General features: G+C 38.5%; 2 protein-coding genes across 6 annotated transcripts in view; one reads left to right on the top strand and one right to left on the bottom strand.

The window, feature by feature from the left end:
- MED12L (mediator complex subunit 12L) overlaps window positions 1–15,462 on the bottom strand; it is a 366,898-nt gene that overhangs the window by 101,052 nt on the left and 250,384 nt on the right. The gene's annotated exons all lie outside the window — the stretch shown is intronic.
- P2RY13 (purinergic receptor P2Y13) lies at window positions 6,714–9,931 on the top strand. Its single transcript, XM_064378801.1, has 2 exons — window positions 6,714–6,792; window positions 7,268–9,931. The coding sequence occupies exons 1-2, from the start codon at window positions 6,745–6,747 to the stop codon at window positions 8,282–8,284; spliced, it is 1,065 nt and encodes a 354-aa protein (XP_064234871.1). The 5' UTR covers window positions 6,714–6,744; the 3' UTR covers window positions 8,285–9,931.

Below are 15,462 nucleotides of genomic sequence, written 5' to 3'. Positions count from 1 at the left end.
AAAAATAACTGCAAAGTATTTGGAATTACCTGTTTTATGGGAAAAAATATATATATATATAGACACACCATGAAAATTTTACATAAAACTCTAAAATCATGCTTTGCTGGGATTTCTTTATTGAAGAAACTTAGACTTCATATATTCTTACATTAAACTAAACCCATTCAAGACAGTCTGAGAGTTAGTATTTATGGAGTGCTCATTATACATAAAACATGCCATTATCTCTAGTTTTTGGCATATAAATATACATCATAACCCCACATTTCATAAGTTTTATTTTTTTAAATGAAGCCAAATTCTGTAGACTCAGGTCCAGATGTGAAGAGTTCAAAAGATGAGACAATAAAATGTAGTCTTGCCCATAGTCTCAGTGGCTTACAAGTCATAAAGGTACTAGTTACTGGCAGTTTTTCTCAGTGGTTTCTTACACAAAAGGTCTAAAGCAGGGTGTTGGCAAACTATAGCCCACAGACCAATTCCCAGCCCACTGCCTATTTTTGTACAGCTTGAGATTTAGGAATGTTTTGTTTTCATTTTTTTGTTTGTAATTTTTATGGATACATAATAATCGTACATATTTATGGGAGCAGAACGATGGTTACCAGAGAGTCATGTGGAAAGAGGAGATAAAGAGTGGCTGGTAAATGAGTACAAAAATACAGTTAGCAAGAAGGAATAAGATCTACTGTTCAGTAGCACAGCAGGATGACTACAGTTTATGTATTGTATATTTCAAAGTAACTCAAAGAGTGGCTCCTAACAGAAAGAAAAGAATGCCTGCAGTGAGGGACTCCCAATTACCCTGATTTGATCATTACACATTGTATACTTGTATCAAATATCACGTGTACCCCTTTTCAAATGTTTGTAAAGAAAAAAAATCAAAAGAATAAAATTTCATGCCAAATGAAATTTATAGGAAATTCAAGTTGCAATGTCCATAAATAAGGTTTTATTAGAACAAAACTATTTGGGTTTTATCCATGGCTGCTTTCATGCTATGACAGAGCTGAGTTGCTATGATGGAGACTGCATGACTCACAAAACCTAAGTATTTTCTAACTGATTCTTTAAAAAAAAGAAGAAAGAAGAAAGAGGAAGAAGAAGAAGAAGATGATGATGATGACGATGACAACTGGGGGGCCTGGCACGGTGGCTCACACCTGTAATCCCAACACTTTGGGAGGCCAAGGCAGGTGGATCACCTGATCCCAGCAGTTTGAGACCAGCCTGGCCAACATGGTGAAGCCCTGTCTCTACTGAAAAGATAAAAATTAGCTGGGCATGGTGGCAGACACATGTGGTCCCAGCTACTCGGGAGGCTGAGGCAGGAAAATTGCCCGAACCTGGAGGTTACAGTGAGGTGAGATCAAGTGACTGCACTCCAGTCCGGGCGACATAGCGAGACTCTCTAAATAAATAAATAAATAAATAAATCTCCCTCTCCCTGGACTAGTACTTTAAAAACAGGGGGTGAGGGGGACCTTTTGTAAAAAAACTAACCCTCCTGGCCGGGCGCGGTGGCTCACGCCTGTAATCCCAGCACTTTGGGAGGCCGAGGCGGGTGGATCACGAGGTCAAGAGATCGAGACCATCCTGGTCAACATGGTGAAACCCCGTCTCCACTAAAAATACAAAAAATCAGCTGGGCATGGTGGCGCGTGCCTGTAATCCCAGCTACTCAGGAGGTTGAGGCAGGAGAATTGCCTGAACCCAGGAGGCGGAGGTTGCGGTGAGCCGAGATCGCGCCATTGCACTCCAGCCTGGGTAAAAACAGCGAAACTCCGTCGCAAAAAAAAAAAAAAAAAAAACTAACCATCCTTTTGTATCCAGGTATTTCAGCCTCTTTGCACTGAAAACAGCTGATCACTGTTCCCTGCCAACAAAGGTGTGATTACAATGCTGCCAGTGGGAACTAAAGATGTGTAAACACACTTAATAATCAACAGGTAGTGAGAAAGCGCCTGTTTTTCTTTTAATGGGGCAAGAGCATGGAAAAGCAATTTCCAGGAGAAAAACAAATGTCAAAAAAATATGAAAGAACATATGACATCATCAATAAGCAAATAAATTTATATTTATATGGCATGGCTTTTTCACCTATAGGTTTACAAATTAATTTAAAAGGTTTTTGTGGCTTTTTTTTTTTTTTTTTGATACGGAGTCTTACTCTGTCGCCCAGACTGGAGTAAAGTGGCACGATCTTGACTCACTGCCACATCTGCCTCCGGGGTTCAAGCAATTCTCCACCTCAGCCTCCTGAGTAGCTAGGATTGCAGGCACCCACCAACATGTCTGACTAATTTTTGTATTTTTAGTAGAAATGGGGTTTCACCATCTTGGCCAGGCTGGTCTTGAACTCCTGACCTTGTGATTTACCCGCCTCAGCCTCCCAAAGTGCTGGGATTATAGGTGTGAGTCACCGCACCCAACCTTTTTTTTTTTGAGAAGGAGTCTTACTCTGTCACCAGGCTGGAGTGCAGGGGCACAATCTCAGCTCACTGCAACCTCCAGCTCCCAGGTTCAAGTGATTCTCCTGCCTCAGCCTCCCAAGTAGCTAGGACTATAGGTGCGCACCACCATGCCCAGCTAATTTTTGAATTTTTAGTAGACAGGGTTTCACTATGTTGGCCAGGATGGTCTCAATCTCCTGACCTTGTGACCGCCCACCTCGGCCTCCCAAAGTGCTGGGATTACAGGTGTGAGCCACCATACCCGGCCTATAGCATTGTTTTTAATAGAGAAAAACTACTATTGCAAACAAACTACACACCTATCAGTAGCAGCTTAACTATGGTAAATTTGTGTAGCATAACTGATTTTAAATTTGATTGGCATGTCACTAGAGAAATACAGATCAACACCACAATGAGATGCTGCCATCTCACACCAGTAAGAATGGCTATTATTTAAAGTTAAAAAATAACAAATACTGGTGAGGTTGTGGAGAGAAGGGAACACTTACACACTACTGGTAGGAAAGTAAATCAGTTCAGCCACTGTGGAAAGCAGTCTGGCTTTTCTCAAAGGACTTAAAACAGAATTACCATTTGACCCAGTCATCACATGTTTGGGTATATACATAAAGGAACAGACATCATCCTATCATAGAGACACATGCATGTGTGTGTACATCACAGCACTATTCACAACAGCAAAGACATGGAATCAGCCTACATTCCCATGATTGGTAGACTGGATAAAGAAAATGTGGTACATATACACCATGGAATACTCTACAGCCATGCAAAAGAAAGAGATCGTGTCCTTTGCAACAACGCAGATAAAGCTGGAGGCCATTATTCTAAGCAAACGAACACAGGAACAGGAAACCAAATACCACATGTTGTCACCTATAAGTGGTAGCTAAACACTGAACTCATATGGACACAAAGAAGGAAACAACAGACACCAGGGCCTACACTGAGGGTGGTGGGTGGGAGGAGGGTAAGGACTGAAAAGCTACCTATCCAGTCCTATGCTTATTACTTGGGTGACAAAATAATCTGTACACCAAACCCCTACAACACACAATCTACCTACACAGCAAATCAGCACATGTACCCCTGAACCTAAAATAAAGTTAAAAAAAAATCAGGTCGGTCTACGTGTACTAACATGGAATGAAACAAAAATCCAATATATAAATAAATGTAAATATATTTGTACACATATATACATTGGTATGTACATGTAAGAATATTAACTTTCACTTTCTACTATATGTTTGTATTTCAATTTTTAAGTATATGATTTCCTTTTATAATAAAAATGTGAAATAGTAAACATTTCAAATAGTAGTGAATTTATTGCCTATTTCTAGTTACATGTAGAGATTTTCTAATATTGATCTTATTTAGAAAAAATAGATTGCTACATTTATTAATAAAAAGTATAACTTATTTCAGCTTCTTATTACCACTTTTAGTCTTGTATGGAATTTTCACATAATCTGAGAAAGTACTGTGGTATATACTTTGATGGGAAGTAAAAGTCTTTTCTATGAATAAAGAAGTATAGGAGTTCCCACTTCAATTTTCATCCCAAATGAAGGCAAATACTTCCTCATCTTTTCACATATTATTTATTGGTACTGGGCCCTGGACTGTCAATTTTGATCCAACTGAGAAATCCCAAAGGAGACAACAAATGGAAATAGTAGTTTATTCCTATGGCTAGAGACTGATTTCTGTGACCTTTCATTTTATCTTCTTTTGTTCCTTTCTGATTACACTGCTTTGATCCAATTTATGTGGGCAGAAAAGTTTCAAAAGTCCGTTCAACTTTGTGGCTGTTTATTCCCTTCTCAGACATCAGGAACTTCCAGCTCAAGAACTCCAGAATTTGGCAAACAATTCCACTGTCACCCTATCTATGGCTTACTGGGAGGCAGGAGAGTGAGGCAGGTTCCAACCACGGGCTCTGAAACCAGACAAACTGTGTGACTTTGCAGCAGGTTTGGGTTGCATGATTTTGGCAAAATGGCTTAACTTCTGCATTTCAATTTTTCTCAACTCTAAAAATAGGACCAATCCCTGGGGACTGTTGTAAGGATTAAATAATCACTTAAAACAGTATAGTTGGTGTGACTTTACTGATTTTAACTACATTTTCTTAGAGTCCCATAGGATTTTAAATGTTTTGTTTATTCCCACTTGATAGGCTCCTAACTTCTGGGATCTTTCACTGTACCTTCTTTGATTCTTCTCTCCTTTTGTGAAACATCACCATATGTATGCACAACATTCCAATTTTCTTTAAATTTCATTTAACAAGAAACTTACATGATACCTACCACATGACAGACATTATTCTAAGCACTGTTTAATGTTCATTCATTTTATTCTTTTAACAACACTGTAAAGCAAATACTATTATTTTTATTGTAAAAGTAAGGCAACCATTTCATAGTGAGCATAAGCAGCTTGCCTAAGGTCACAAGAAAATAAAGAGTTGGAAAAAGGACATGAGCCCAGGCACTCTGGCTGCTAACCATTCTGCTGAGCAGCTTCTCCGTTATGCCCTCAAGAGCAGGCACTAGTACTGCTGTGAACTAAGGAAAAATCAGCTAATACATAAGAAGCATGAACATATAGAAATGAATGATCTATTGGATATTTACTATGGTCGAACACTTTGACATCTACCACATTTAAAAGAATATATTTTCAAAACTCTAGAAACAGGTACCATAAAGTCAGTTCCTCTTTGGAAAGTTTCCCACACTTCAATGTTTTGAAATCTGACCAAAAGTGATTTCCAGTTTTCAGATTATGAAATTATCCTGCACAGCATTTCTCTTGTTTAAAGGAAAACTATTCTAGATCTTCCTTTAGATTACAAATTTGGGGCTACAGAGAAATTTACAATTAATTTTATAGATTAAATTTCTCTACTTAAGAAATAAAGGGTTTTTGTTTTCCTCTGCTGAGCAAACAAAAAGATATGTTTATAAGATATACATGTATGTTCCATTACATCAATGAAATCTTAAATCTATACTCCCAAGGATTAATTTATTTGTCAAAGAGAAATTTTTCAAACTGCCATCATTGGGTAGTCTAATCAAAACTATGAGACACTGTATTGCCTCATATTTTAAAATGTCCAGGGGCATTAAGTTTTTGTTCTCAGAATCCAAAGCCAAGTCACCCAAAAACTTCATGATCAACCAACACTACAGTCTCGTCTAACTCTATGGTAACATTGTGGCACAAAACATGAAATGAAACTCACCATGGAGAGCTCCACATCCTCCAAAAGATCTCCTAATTTCTGCTTTTCCTATGCCTACCTGGCAAGCAGATGTCTGCCATGGACAACAACTTTCTCTATGCAAAAGCAGCATTACCTATTTTCAAACTTAAAGAGTTTATAGATATTGGCCCAATGTTGATTGATGAAATTCCTTAAGTCTTTTGCACTCAAAATACACCAAATGCAGAAAAGATTTCCAAAAATGGCTCTCTAACAAGTGAAAGAGCATAATTTCTGGATTTGCAATCACTCCCATGGCAATGAGTGGCTAACATTTTTTAATACTTCCTATATGTCAAGCACTACTCCAGGCAATCAATTCATTCTTAATAACAGGGTGAGGTAGATTCTATTTTCAAACCCATTATACAGATGAGGAAATTGAGACACAGAGCTGTTTAATCATTTGTCTATAATCTAATCTCAATTAATTGGTGGAACTGGGATTCTAACTCCAAAAACCTGGGTCCAATAGTCTTCACCTGTTAGAAAATATCATGTTAACTCTCAGATCCCAAAACCAGAAGACTAAGACAAATACCTACAAAAATAAACATATCGTCCCCCTGAACACAAATCACTGGAAAATCCAGTTTACAAGGATGCAGAAGATGATTCTGTCCAATTTTAGATAAAGTCTTATTCTCCTACTTGATTATAATTTGGGACTACTTTCTTCATTTTTCTATCTCCCACTACATACAAGAGGCACTCAAAAAGTTCACTGAACATGCAGATCAAGAAGATAAACTTCAAGAAAGTTATGATGAGAAAATTTAAAGATAATTTCAAATAAGTTTCTTTATTCAAGTTACAGATTTACAGTATCAAAGTTTGAACTAAAAGAGCGTATTAGCAAATCCCCCAAAGGTTTGAATATGAAGAGGTTCTAATGGGTCACATTACAAAAGTAAAAATAAGGAAGGAAATCCACTATAAGAAAGGAGAACACTTGCTTCACTCTCTTTTGTGGGCTAACTAATGACTGCTGCAATAAGACGACACAGAGAACTGAGTATCTTCCCGAAGGTGAATTTTAATTTTTTATTATGAGTGTGCTTGCTTATATAAAAGGTGGAATATGCTTAAGGGGAAAAATAGTGCTTTAAAGTTAATAATCTTCAAACCATAGTTTATGAGCATAAGGAATTACATAATTTACAGCAATCTGATGTATTAGTAATAATTATGTATTATTGTCTCTTAAACAGAGTTTTCTTCTATGGCTAACAGTAGCACCTGTGAATGAAGTAGAACCTGTTCTTTGGATTTCACAAGGATGTGAAAGTAATGGTGCTGTCAAAAGTACCAAAAATATATTGTATGCTTTAAAAATTCTAGCCAGAAACAGTATTTTCCTTCTCAACACATCTATTGAAAGTGTTGGATAAATGCAGGATGTTAATATGCTATGAACCTAAAGTCTGTTTTTAAAAAACAGCATTTGCAAATCATGAAGAGCTTTTTGTTTTCCTTTGTTTGTATAAATGTTTATTTGTAACAGGTGACACTGGAAACAATGAACACCACAGTGATGCAAGGCTTCAATGGGTCTGAGCGGTGCCCCAGAGACACTCGGATAGTACAGCTGGTATTCCCAGCTCTCTATACAGTGGTTTTCTTCACCGGCATCCTGCTGAACACTTTGGCTCTGTGGGTGTTTGTTCACATCCCCAGCTCTTCCACCTTCATCATCTACCTCAAAAACACTTTGGTGGCCGACTTGATAATGACACTCATGCTTCCTTTCAAAATCCTCTCTGACTCACACCTGGCACCCTGGCAGCTCAGAGGTTTCGTGTGTCGTTTCTCTTCGGTGATATTTTATGAGACCATGTATGTGGGCATCGTGCTGTTAGGTCTCATAGCCTTTGACAGATTCCTCAAGATCAACAGACCTTTGAGAAATGTTTTCCTTAAAAAAACTGTTTTCGCAAAAACTGTCTCAATCTTCACCTGGTGTTCTTTGTTCCTCATCTCTCTGCCAAATATGATCTTGAGCAACAAGGAAGCAACACCATCGTCTGTGAAAAAGTGTGCCTCCTTAAAGGGGCCTCTGGGGCTGAAATGGCATCAAATGGTAAATAACATATCCCAGTTTATTTTCTGGACTGTTTTTGTCCTAATGTTTCTGTTTTATGTGGTTATTGCAAAAAAAGTATACGATTCTTATAAAAAGTCCAAAAGTAAGGACAGAAAACACAACAAAAAGCTGGAAGGCAAAGTATTTGTTGTCGTGGCTGTCTTCTTTGTGTGTTTTGCTCCATTTCATTTTGCCAGAGTTCCATATACTCACAGTCAAACCAACAATAAGACTGACTGCAGAATGCAAAATCAACTGTTTATTGCTAAAGAAACAACTCTCTTTTTGGCAGCAACTAACATTTGTATGGATCCCTTAATATACATATTCTTATGTAAAAAATTCACAGAAAGGCTACCATGTATGCGAGGGAGAAAGACCATAGCATCAAGCCAAGAGAATCAGAGCAGTCAGACAGACAATATAACCTTAGGCTGACAACTGTACACATGGTTAACTTATATTTATTGCTGAGACTTCAGTAGATAATGTGGAAATCAAATTTAACCAATAAAAAAGACTGGGACAAATGCCCTCTTGCATTTTATCATCCTGGTATACAGAAAAGATTATATAAATTTTAACTCCACATAGATATATTCATAAGCTGAATGAACCATTACTAAGAAAAAGCAACAGGATACAAATGGCCACTAGAGGTCACTATTTCAAGAGCATTCACTAACACTGGAAAGATTAAAGAGAAATGTATATCCCTGCAAACTTCCCCTCCAAACACCTTCTCACATTCTTTTACACAATTCACACAACATTACTGCTTTTGTGCCCTTTAAATGTAGATATGTGCTGATTAAAAAAAAAAAAATGGCCAACTCCTGAAGTTCATTGTTGAAAACTGCAGCCAGGGGTTGAAAGGGCAGATTTGAAGAGTCTGAGGAACTGAAGTGGGTTAGCAAGACCTCTGAAATCCTGGGTAAAGAATTTTCTCCTTACCATTACAAACAGCTTCTTTCACATTACAACAATACACTATCGGAGGCACAAGCACCATTATTAAGCCACTTTTCTTATACCTTAAGTGTGTATAATTCAAGTATGAGAATGCTATGTTACTATTCTTTGGAATTCTCCTTCTGTCCAGCAAATATTCTGATGATGGTTAAACATGCCACCTACTCACCAAAGCCTTCCTGGGTCACAACCCCTATGCCCCTGCCCCTCCCTCCGGTTAAAAATAATTACTTCTTCTGTTTGGGTGTGTGATAGGGTTCTCAACGCAGATTCCCCTTTTCTACTTAGCACCCCCTAAAAATGTTAAAGCTTCTTGAGAGGCAGACATACCAGGTTTTCTTGGTATCTCCCACAATACGCCCTATAGTTCATGGTCTACAGATGTTTTAAATAGAATTGCTATTCTTGATACATAAAGATGTAATTGCTGACCCATAATCAGTAACATCCATATTGGGAGATTTTTCAAAGGATGATGATCTGCTTATACTTATTTAACATGGTATTTTTTCTTGCATCTTTTGTGATTCAAAAAATAAAACGTAACTTTCTGAAATGATGGATAAGAGTCTATATCTTCAAAAAAAAAAAAAGAGTCTATATCTTCTAGAGAAAATACACAAAGGAGTAGTCAAGCTCTGTAAATGTGCCACGAGCTCCAACACAACCATCATAAGGTGAAGCCCACATTTTCTTCCATGGCCTCAAAGGCCCTAGAACTTGCCTACCTTTCTGGCCTCACCTGCTAACTACTTACCCATCTCTTGAACTTTACACTCTTATATAAATTTCTAACCGTTAGAATATGCCATGCTCCATTTTTGCCCCCGCACATGTATATTTCCCTCTGGTATACTTGGAAGCCTCTTACCCATTGTGAAACCCTAAGCTGCCACCACATAGTCCATAAAATCTTACCTGGCCAACATCCCACCATCACCTGAAACCCAATCACTCCCTCCTCTGTATGCTGTCACAACTATATTGTTAAACTTATCACACTGCATTATAATTACTTCCTGACATTTGTATCTACTCTTTTAATAACCTATGTTTATTATTGAAAGCAGAGACTGTTTCATTGTGCAATCAATAAATGTTTGATAAAATAAAGCCCATTTGGTTTATTTTATGTACTAGAGAAGCAAAAGGGGAGCCAATTCTCATTGATGTTTTTATTATCCAAAGACAATATAAATTTCTTGAAATGAAAGCTCAGGCTCTCTCCAGCTGCTCTCCTATAACACGTAGGTAGGGACTGAAAATTGTGGTGCTCTTGGGTTCACAGTAATCAAGATAAAAACAAGATGCCACAACATAGCCATAAATGATACACCAAAAAGAATAAAAGAAAATAGCAGCTTTGATTGACAGAATATGTGAGCTTAGAATACAAAGGCTTCTGTCAAATGTTAAAATGTAATTATTTGTATAAATAAATAGGGTAAGATCTTCCCAATAACCTTAAGGAAAACAGGGTGGCTGAAGGGAGTGCAGTTCCCATACACAGAAAAATTCTTGAGAAACCAAGAAGAATCCCTGTAAAGGGGAAGGATGAGGCAGAGAAACAGTGAGATTCTCAACTCATGGAGGCCAGAAGGCAGATAAAGTCATTATGTCATAAACTACAAAATAATTATTCAATCTTATTAATCCCATTATTTCATATATTCCATATCCATTTAAAAGCTTTTCCTTTCATAACTTTCCAAGATATTTTTCCTAAAAATATTTAACCCTTACCCCAACATCAACTGTATTCCTCCAGCAAGTTAATAGATCAAAGTTCACATGGATCTTAACAGAATATCCAGAGCAAAAAAAAACCCAAAGCAAGTATTATCTTTTATTTAAGAAAACACATACTTAGAAGACAGTAGCCCTACTAAGCAAAGTGCAGAATTTACAAATCATTTGAAGTACCTAGAAACACATCTGAATATTTTAAATTTTACATAGAAACCAAATGTAGGTAATATGAATACAGAACACATGAGCTATATTAGTATGCAAATTTTAGTGGCTACCAGAGTCAGCTGGAGGGATTCTTAAAATACAGATTCCTGGCAGGGCACAGTGGCTCACGCCTGTAATCCCAGTACTTCGGGAGGCCAAGGCAGGTGGATTATGAGGTCAGGAGATCGAGACCATCCTGGCTAACGTGGTGAAACCCTGGCTCTACTAAAAATACAAAAAACTAGCCAGGTGTGGTGGCACATGCCTGTAGTCCCAGCTACTTGGGAGGCTGAGGCAGGAGAATCGCTTGAACCTGGGAGGCAGAGGTTACAGTGAGCCGAAATCATGCCACTGCACTTCCAGCATGGGTGACAGAGCAAGAATCTATCTTAAAAATAAATAAATAAATAAAAATAAAAAACAGAGTTCTAGATCCATCAAAAAGACAAAAGCAACAAATACATCTATCTCTTTTAACAATCCCTGGCAGGCTATTAAATGCTTATTATCTTCATTTTAGAGATCAAGAAGTTGAGAAACAGAAAGGCTAAGTAACTTGCATGAGGTCACAGAGTTTGCAATCTGCAGGAATGGGGCTAATTCAAACTGTGGCTTCTAAGCCCATATTCTTAACGACTGTATTTACAACCTCAGATCTAATGTTCTCAAGAGAAGTCACAATTCTAGTCTCCCATGCTATATTTCCTGTTATTTATAAAACTTCCGTAGCCACCTCCATGCTCCCTGACTCCACAAAAACAATACATTTCTGTGTGGGTAGTAACCAGCCCAGATGCTGTCAGGTAATAGGTAATAAGCCCTGACCTAGAGGCTAACAAGAACCTCCCAGGACCCTACCCAGGCAGCTCACACTCATTTACTGAATGCCTGCTGTGTGCCAGGCTCTTTACAAAGATCATGATCTTTCTAATTCTTACTACAATCTTATGAGACAGATACTACATGGCTCTCTAGTTAAAAATAGGAACAAATTGAAGCACAAAGCAAACATACACCTTGCCCACGGTGCACATCACTCACCAACAAATGGGGCAGAGCTGGGACTGAAACCCAGGCAGGTGGTCTCAAGACCAGCAACTCAACTGCTCTGGTCACCACCTCTCTGTTATGTCAGTCAGACTGAGCAGAATTCCTCAAAGGCCCCACTTACAGAGAATAAAGAGAAGGCTTCTTAGAGGGAAGAGAGAAGTCTCAACATGAATGGGCTTTAACAACCTTAGGGGTATGAATGGTGCTGTCGTGGCACCTATGATTACTTCAGGGTTCCCTCCAGCACTTGAGAGCTCAGGGGGAGTAAAATCCCCAAGAGTGAATTCATTTGTTCATTTAGCCAGTCATTCCTTCATCATCAACTTGGGTACAGGGCCTTTTGCCTCTCTAGAAGGTGAACACTGGTAAGGAACACAGATTATAATGACTGGAGATGTGATAAGAGGTGTGAGACACACACCACTGAAGTTCAAAGGAACAGGCAATTAATTCCACATGGAGAAAATGAAGAAGGGCTCACAGGAGATGGAAATTTGAACTGGAACTTGAAGAAAACAGAACATTCCAAAGGAAACCCTGCAGCAGAATTAGCAGTTTCAAGGCAGGCTTAGGTAGGAGTGGAACTGTGCTGTGATTGGAGCATGAGGGTTGCAGGGGACCTGAGCCTGCGGTACATGGCATAGGAAATACATTTGGGACAGAGACGCAAGACTGTAGAGCCAAGCACTGTATTGGGGCATCTAGTCTTCACTAATGAGTCACTGAAGGTTTCTAAGGTGAAGAACCACATGTTCCAGGCTGTGCATTAGGAAAATCAGTTGGCCAACTACAGGATGACTCCAGACTGAAGGAAGAGCCAGTAAGGCCAGGTCAATTAAAGAGGTCTTCCATCTATGCAGGAAAGAGCCATGGGGAAAACATCTGACATGGACCTTCTAGACATTCTCAGGAAGAGGGTTTTTAAGTTCAGAGTCCAAGACCATTGAACATGGAGGACTCTATGTAAAACATGTGGTTAATATGTAAGATATATTAGCAATGGGACCCATAATGCCTCCATCCCCTTCTCCAACTGAGGGCTGACTTCTTTCAGGATTATTAGTTGAATGATTTCCTAGGTCATCATCACAGAAGCAGATCTGGGGTATGTTCCACTTGAGGCATCAGTGAGAGAGCTAGGATCAAAGAGCCCACAGCTGGGCGAAAACATGGACCAAGGCTCCAAAAATGGGACAGATTAGAGGCAGAGGGAGTAATCTCTTTTGAGACAGGGAGAGAAAAAGGAATGAGACGAGAACCCCAAAGGTCATACTGTACAAGTCTCATGGTCAGAACACAGAAGACGAGGAGCAGGGGATGATGCCTTGGAATTGAGAGGAGCAGATAGTGTTAGTGAATTAAAAGGAGAAACAGGAAGTCTAGTGTACTGAATACCAAGGAACAAGAGAGATTCAAGGAGGAAGTGATGGTCAACAGAATCATACACTCTGAAGAGGTCAAAAATGATGAATCTACAACTATAAGGTCAATGGTAACTCTGAGGAGGAAGTGGGGATGAGCTCCAGTTTGTGAATGAGAAGTGAGGACGTAGAAGCAACTCTTATCTTCCCATAATGGACAAGTCAGTTTAAAAGAGTTCCATGGGGACAGATGCAGTGGCTCACACCTATAATCCCAATACTTTGGGAGGCCAAGGCGGGTGGATTGCTTGAGCCTAGGAGTTTGAGACCAGCCTGGGCAATATGGTGAAACCTCAACTCTACAAAAAATATCAAAAAAAAAAAACCACCACTGCACTCCAGCCTGGATGACAGACAAGATCCTGTCTCCAAAGACTTCCATGGAAAAACAAAACAGCTTTTATATTAGCTAGGCTTTTCCCAGGGATTTCTATGAGCATGTAGAACAGTTCCTTCCTATGCTGTGATGTGCACAGTGAATATGCTCCATGTGAAACAGCAAACAAAGAAGTACAAATCAAATGATTGGGTGTAACCACACAGGCAAGAGAACCCAGCATTTGTCAGAAATTGGGTGTACCAATATTTTTGGATATCCACGTGACCTGGGTTTCTGCTTCCTTGCCTCCATTCTCATCCGAATATGAAGTCCTCATAGAAAAAAATAAGATGGGGAGAAAGGAAGCAGGGAGAAAATGAGAGATGGGGACACTAAGAGAAAATGGTAGGAATGGAAGTTGAGACAATTGGGAGGAGTGATAAAAGAGAAAGAAAAAGGCAAGATAATATGAAAGAGAAAGGAAACTAAATTTAAGACTTAAAGAGGTAAATCAGTTCTTTTAAAAAAAATTACATAACTTACTCAGCATCTGAATTTTTGCCACTCTTGTAATACAACTCAAACCGACAAATATAACATCCTGAGGCATAATAACAGAATATCCACCTTTATTTTTGAGCTTCAGTTTAAACATTAGATGTTTGTATATGACTTTACTTACTGGTGTCCATCTTAAACAACTATATCTAATGTATTTCTGAAGGCTTTTATAACTTTGGCGTTTTTTTTATATTAGCTTTATGTATTGACTTTATATCATATATACATATCATGTCACCAGTCTTTAAATCTTTGTCTTTTTATTCTATTTAACTGTACAACTGAGTTTCCTAAGTCCAAAAATGCCCAAACTATGAGTGAACGAAGCTTTAACGTGAACACAATAACTCTGAGACAACCTCCCTTCTCTCCTCATATATGTTAACCTCAGCTTTTATAGACTCCCATAATTTCAGATAATCTGGAATAAAGAAGTCCAAATTTCCTCCTTTAAAGGAGAAATAATTTTCAAAAAAGATTATAAAATGTGTTTCAAGTGATCATCAGTTTGTCACTAACAGGAAACCAGGAGCTTTCTAAAAGCAACCAAAATTATGGATGTATATTAACTTCTGAGTCGAGGCATATCATTCCAACTCTACCATGCATAGAGACTTACCCATTCATTCACTTGCTCTCCCTTCACCTTCTGACAAAAGACAAAGTGCTCCTGTTCCCTCAAATGCCAACCAAGTTCCAAACACTGTGAAATTACCCTGTATATATTTACCCTGAGTAGATTAACTCATTTAAGTTTTATATCCCTACATGGCAGGCATTCCCATGCTCATTTTCAGAAGAAGAAATGCCTTACCCAAAGTAAAAAAGCTACTAAGTGGATATGCTCCAAACTGGAGTTTACCTGACCCCAGTCACTAGTCTTGTCACAGCTGGACACTGCCTCTCACACAGCAAGATTTACAAAGCAAGGAGACAGATTAAGTTGTCCAGCATAGGAAAGAGTATCAATAAGAGGGCAATAGTCAGAGATGCAGCCTTATCTCCACTCAATCTCCAAACCATCCCCCTTCCCTTTAATCAAATGAAGTTCTCATATCAGAGAAAGGTAAGTGTTTTTCACATAAAGCAGACCTGACAGATACAAATCATGTCAAATGACAGATTAAACACAGTAATTCAAGCATAGAGACCCAATGATACCAATCTTGTCAAAGGACTGACTATTAAAGGGTTTGTAATAATTATACTTAGCACAAATTCTCAGCTACTGGATGTTGAGCCACAATTAGAATGACTTGTGTACAGAGATGAAACAGTAAGATTTGGGCAAAGGTTTTACTATAATTCTTGTTGTGTGTTCAGCGACATGGAAAACA

The sequence above is a fragment of the Aotus nancymaae genome, unplaced genomic scaffold (genome assembly GCF_030222135.1).
Source record: "Aotus nancymaae isolate 86718 unplaced genomic scaffold, 86718_ANA_hifiasm-v0.15.2.pri h1tg000019l, whole genome shotgun sequence".
Taxonomy (NCBI): Eukaryota; Metazoa; Chordata; class Mammalia; order Primates; family Aotidae; genus Aotus; species Aotus nancymaae.
The sequence above is the reverse complement of the archived record's forward strand: the minus strand, read 5'-3'. Positions and strand labels throughout refer to the sequence as shown.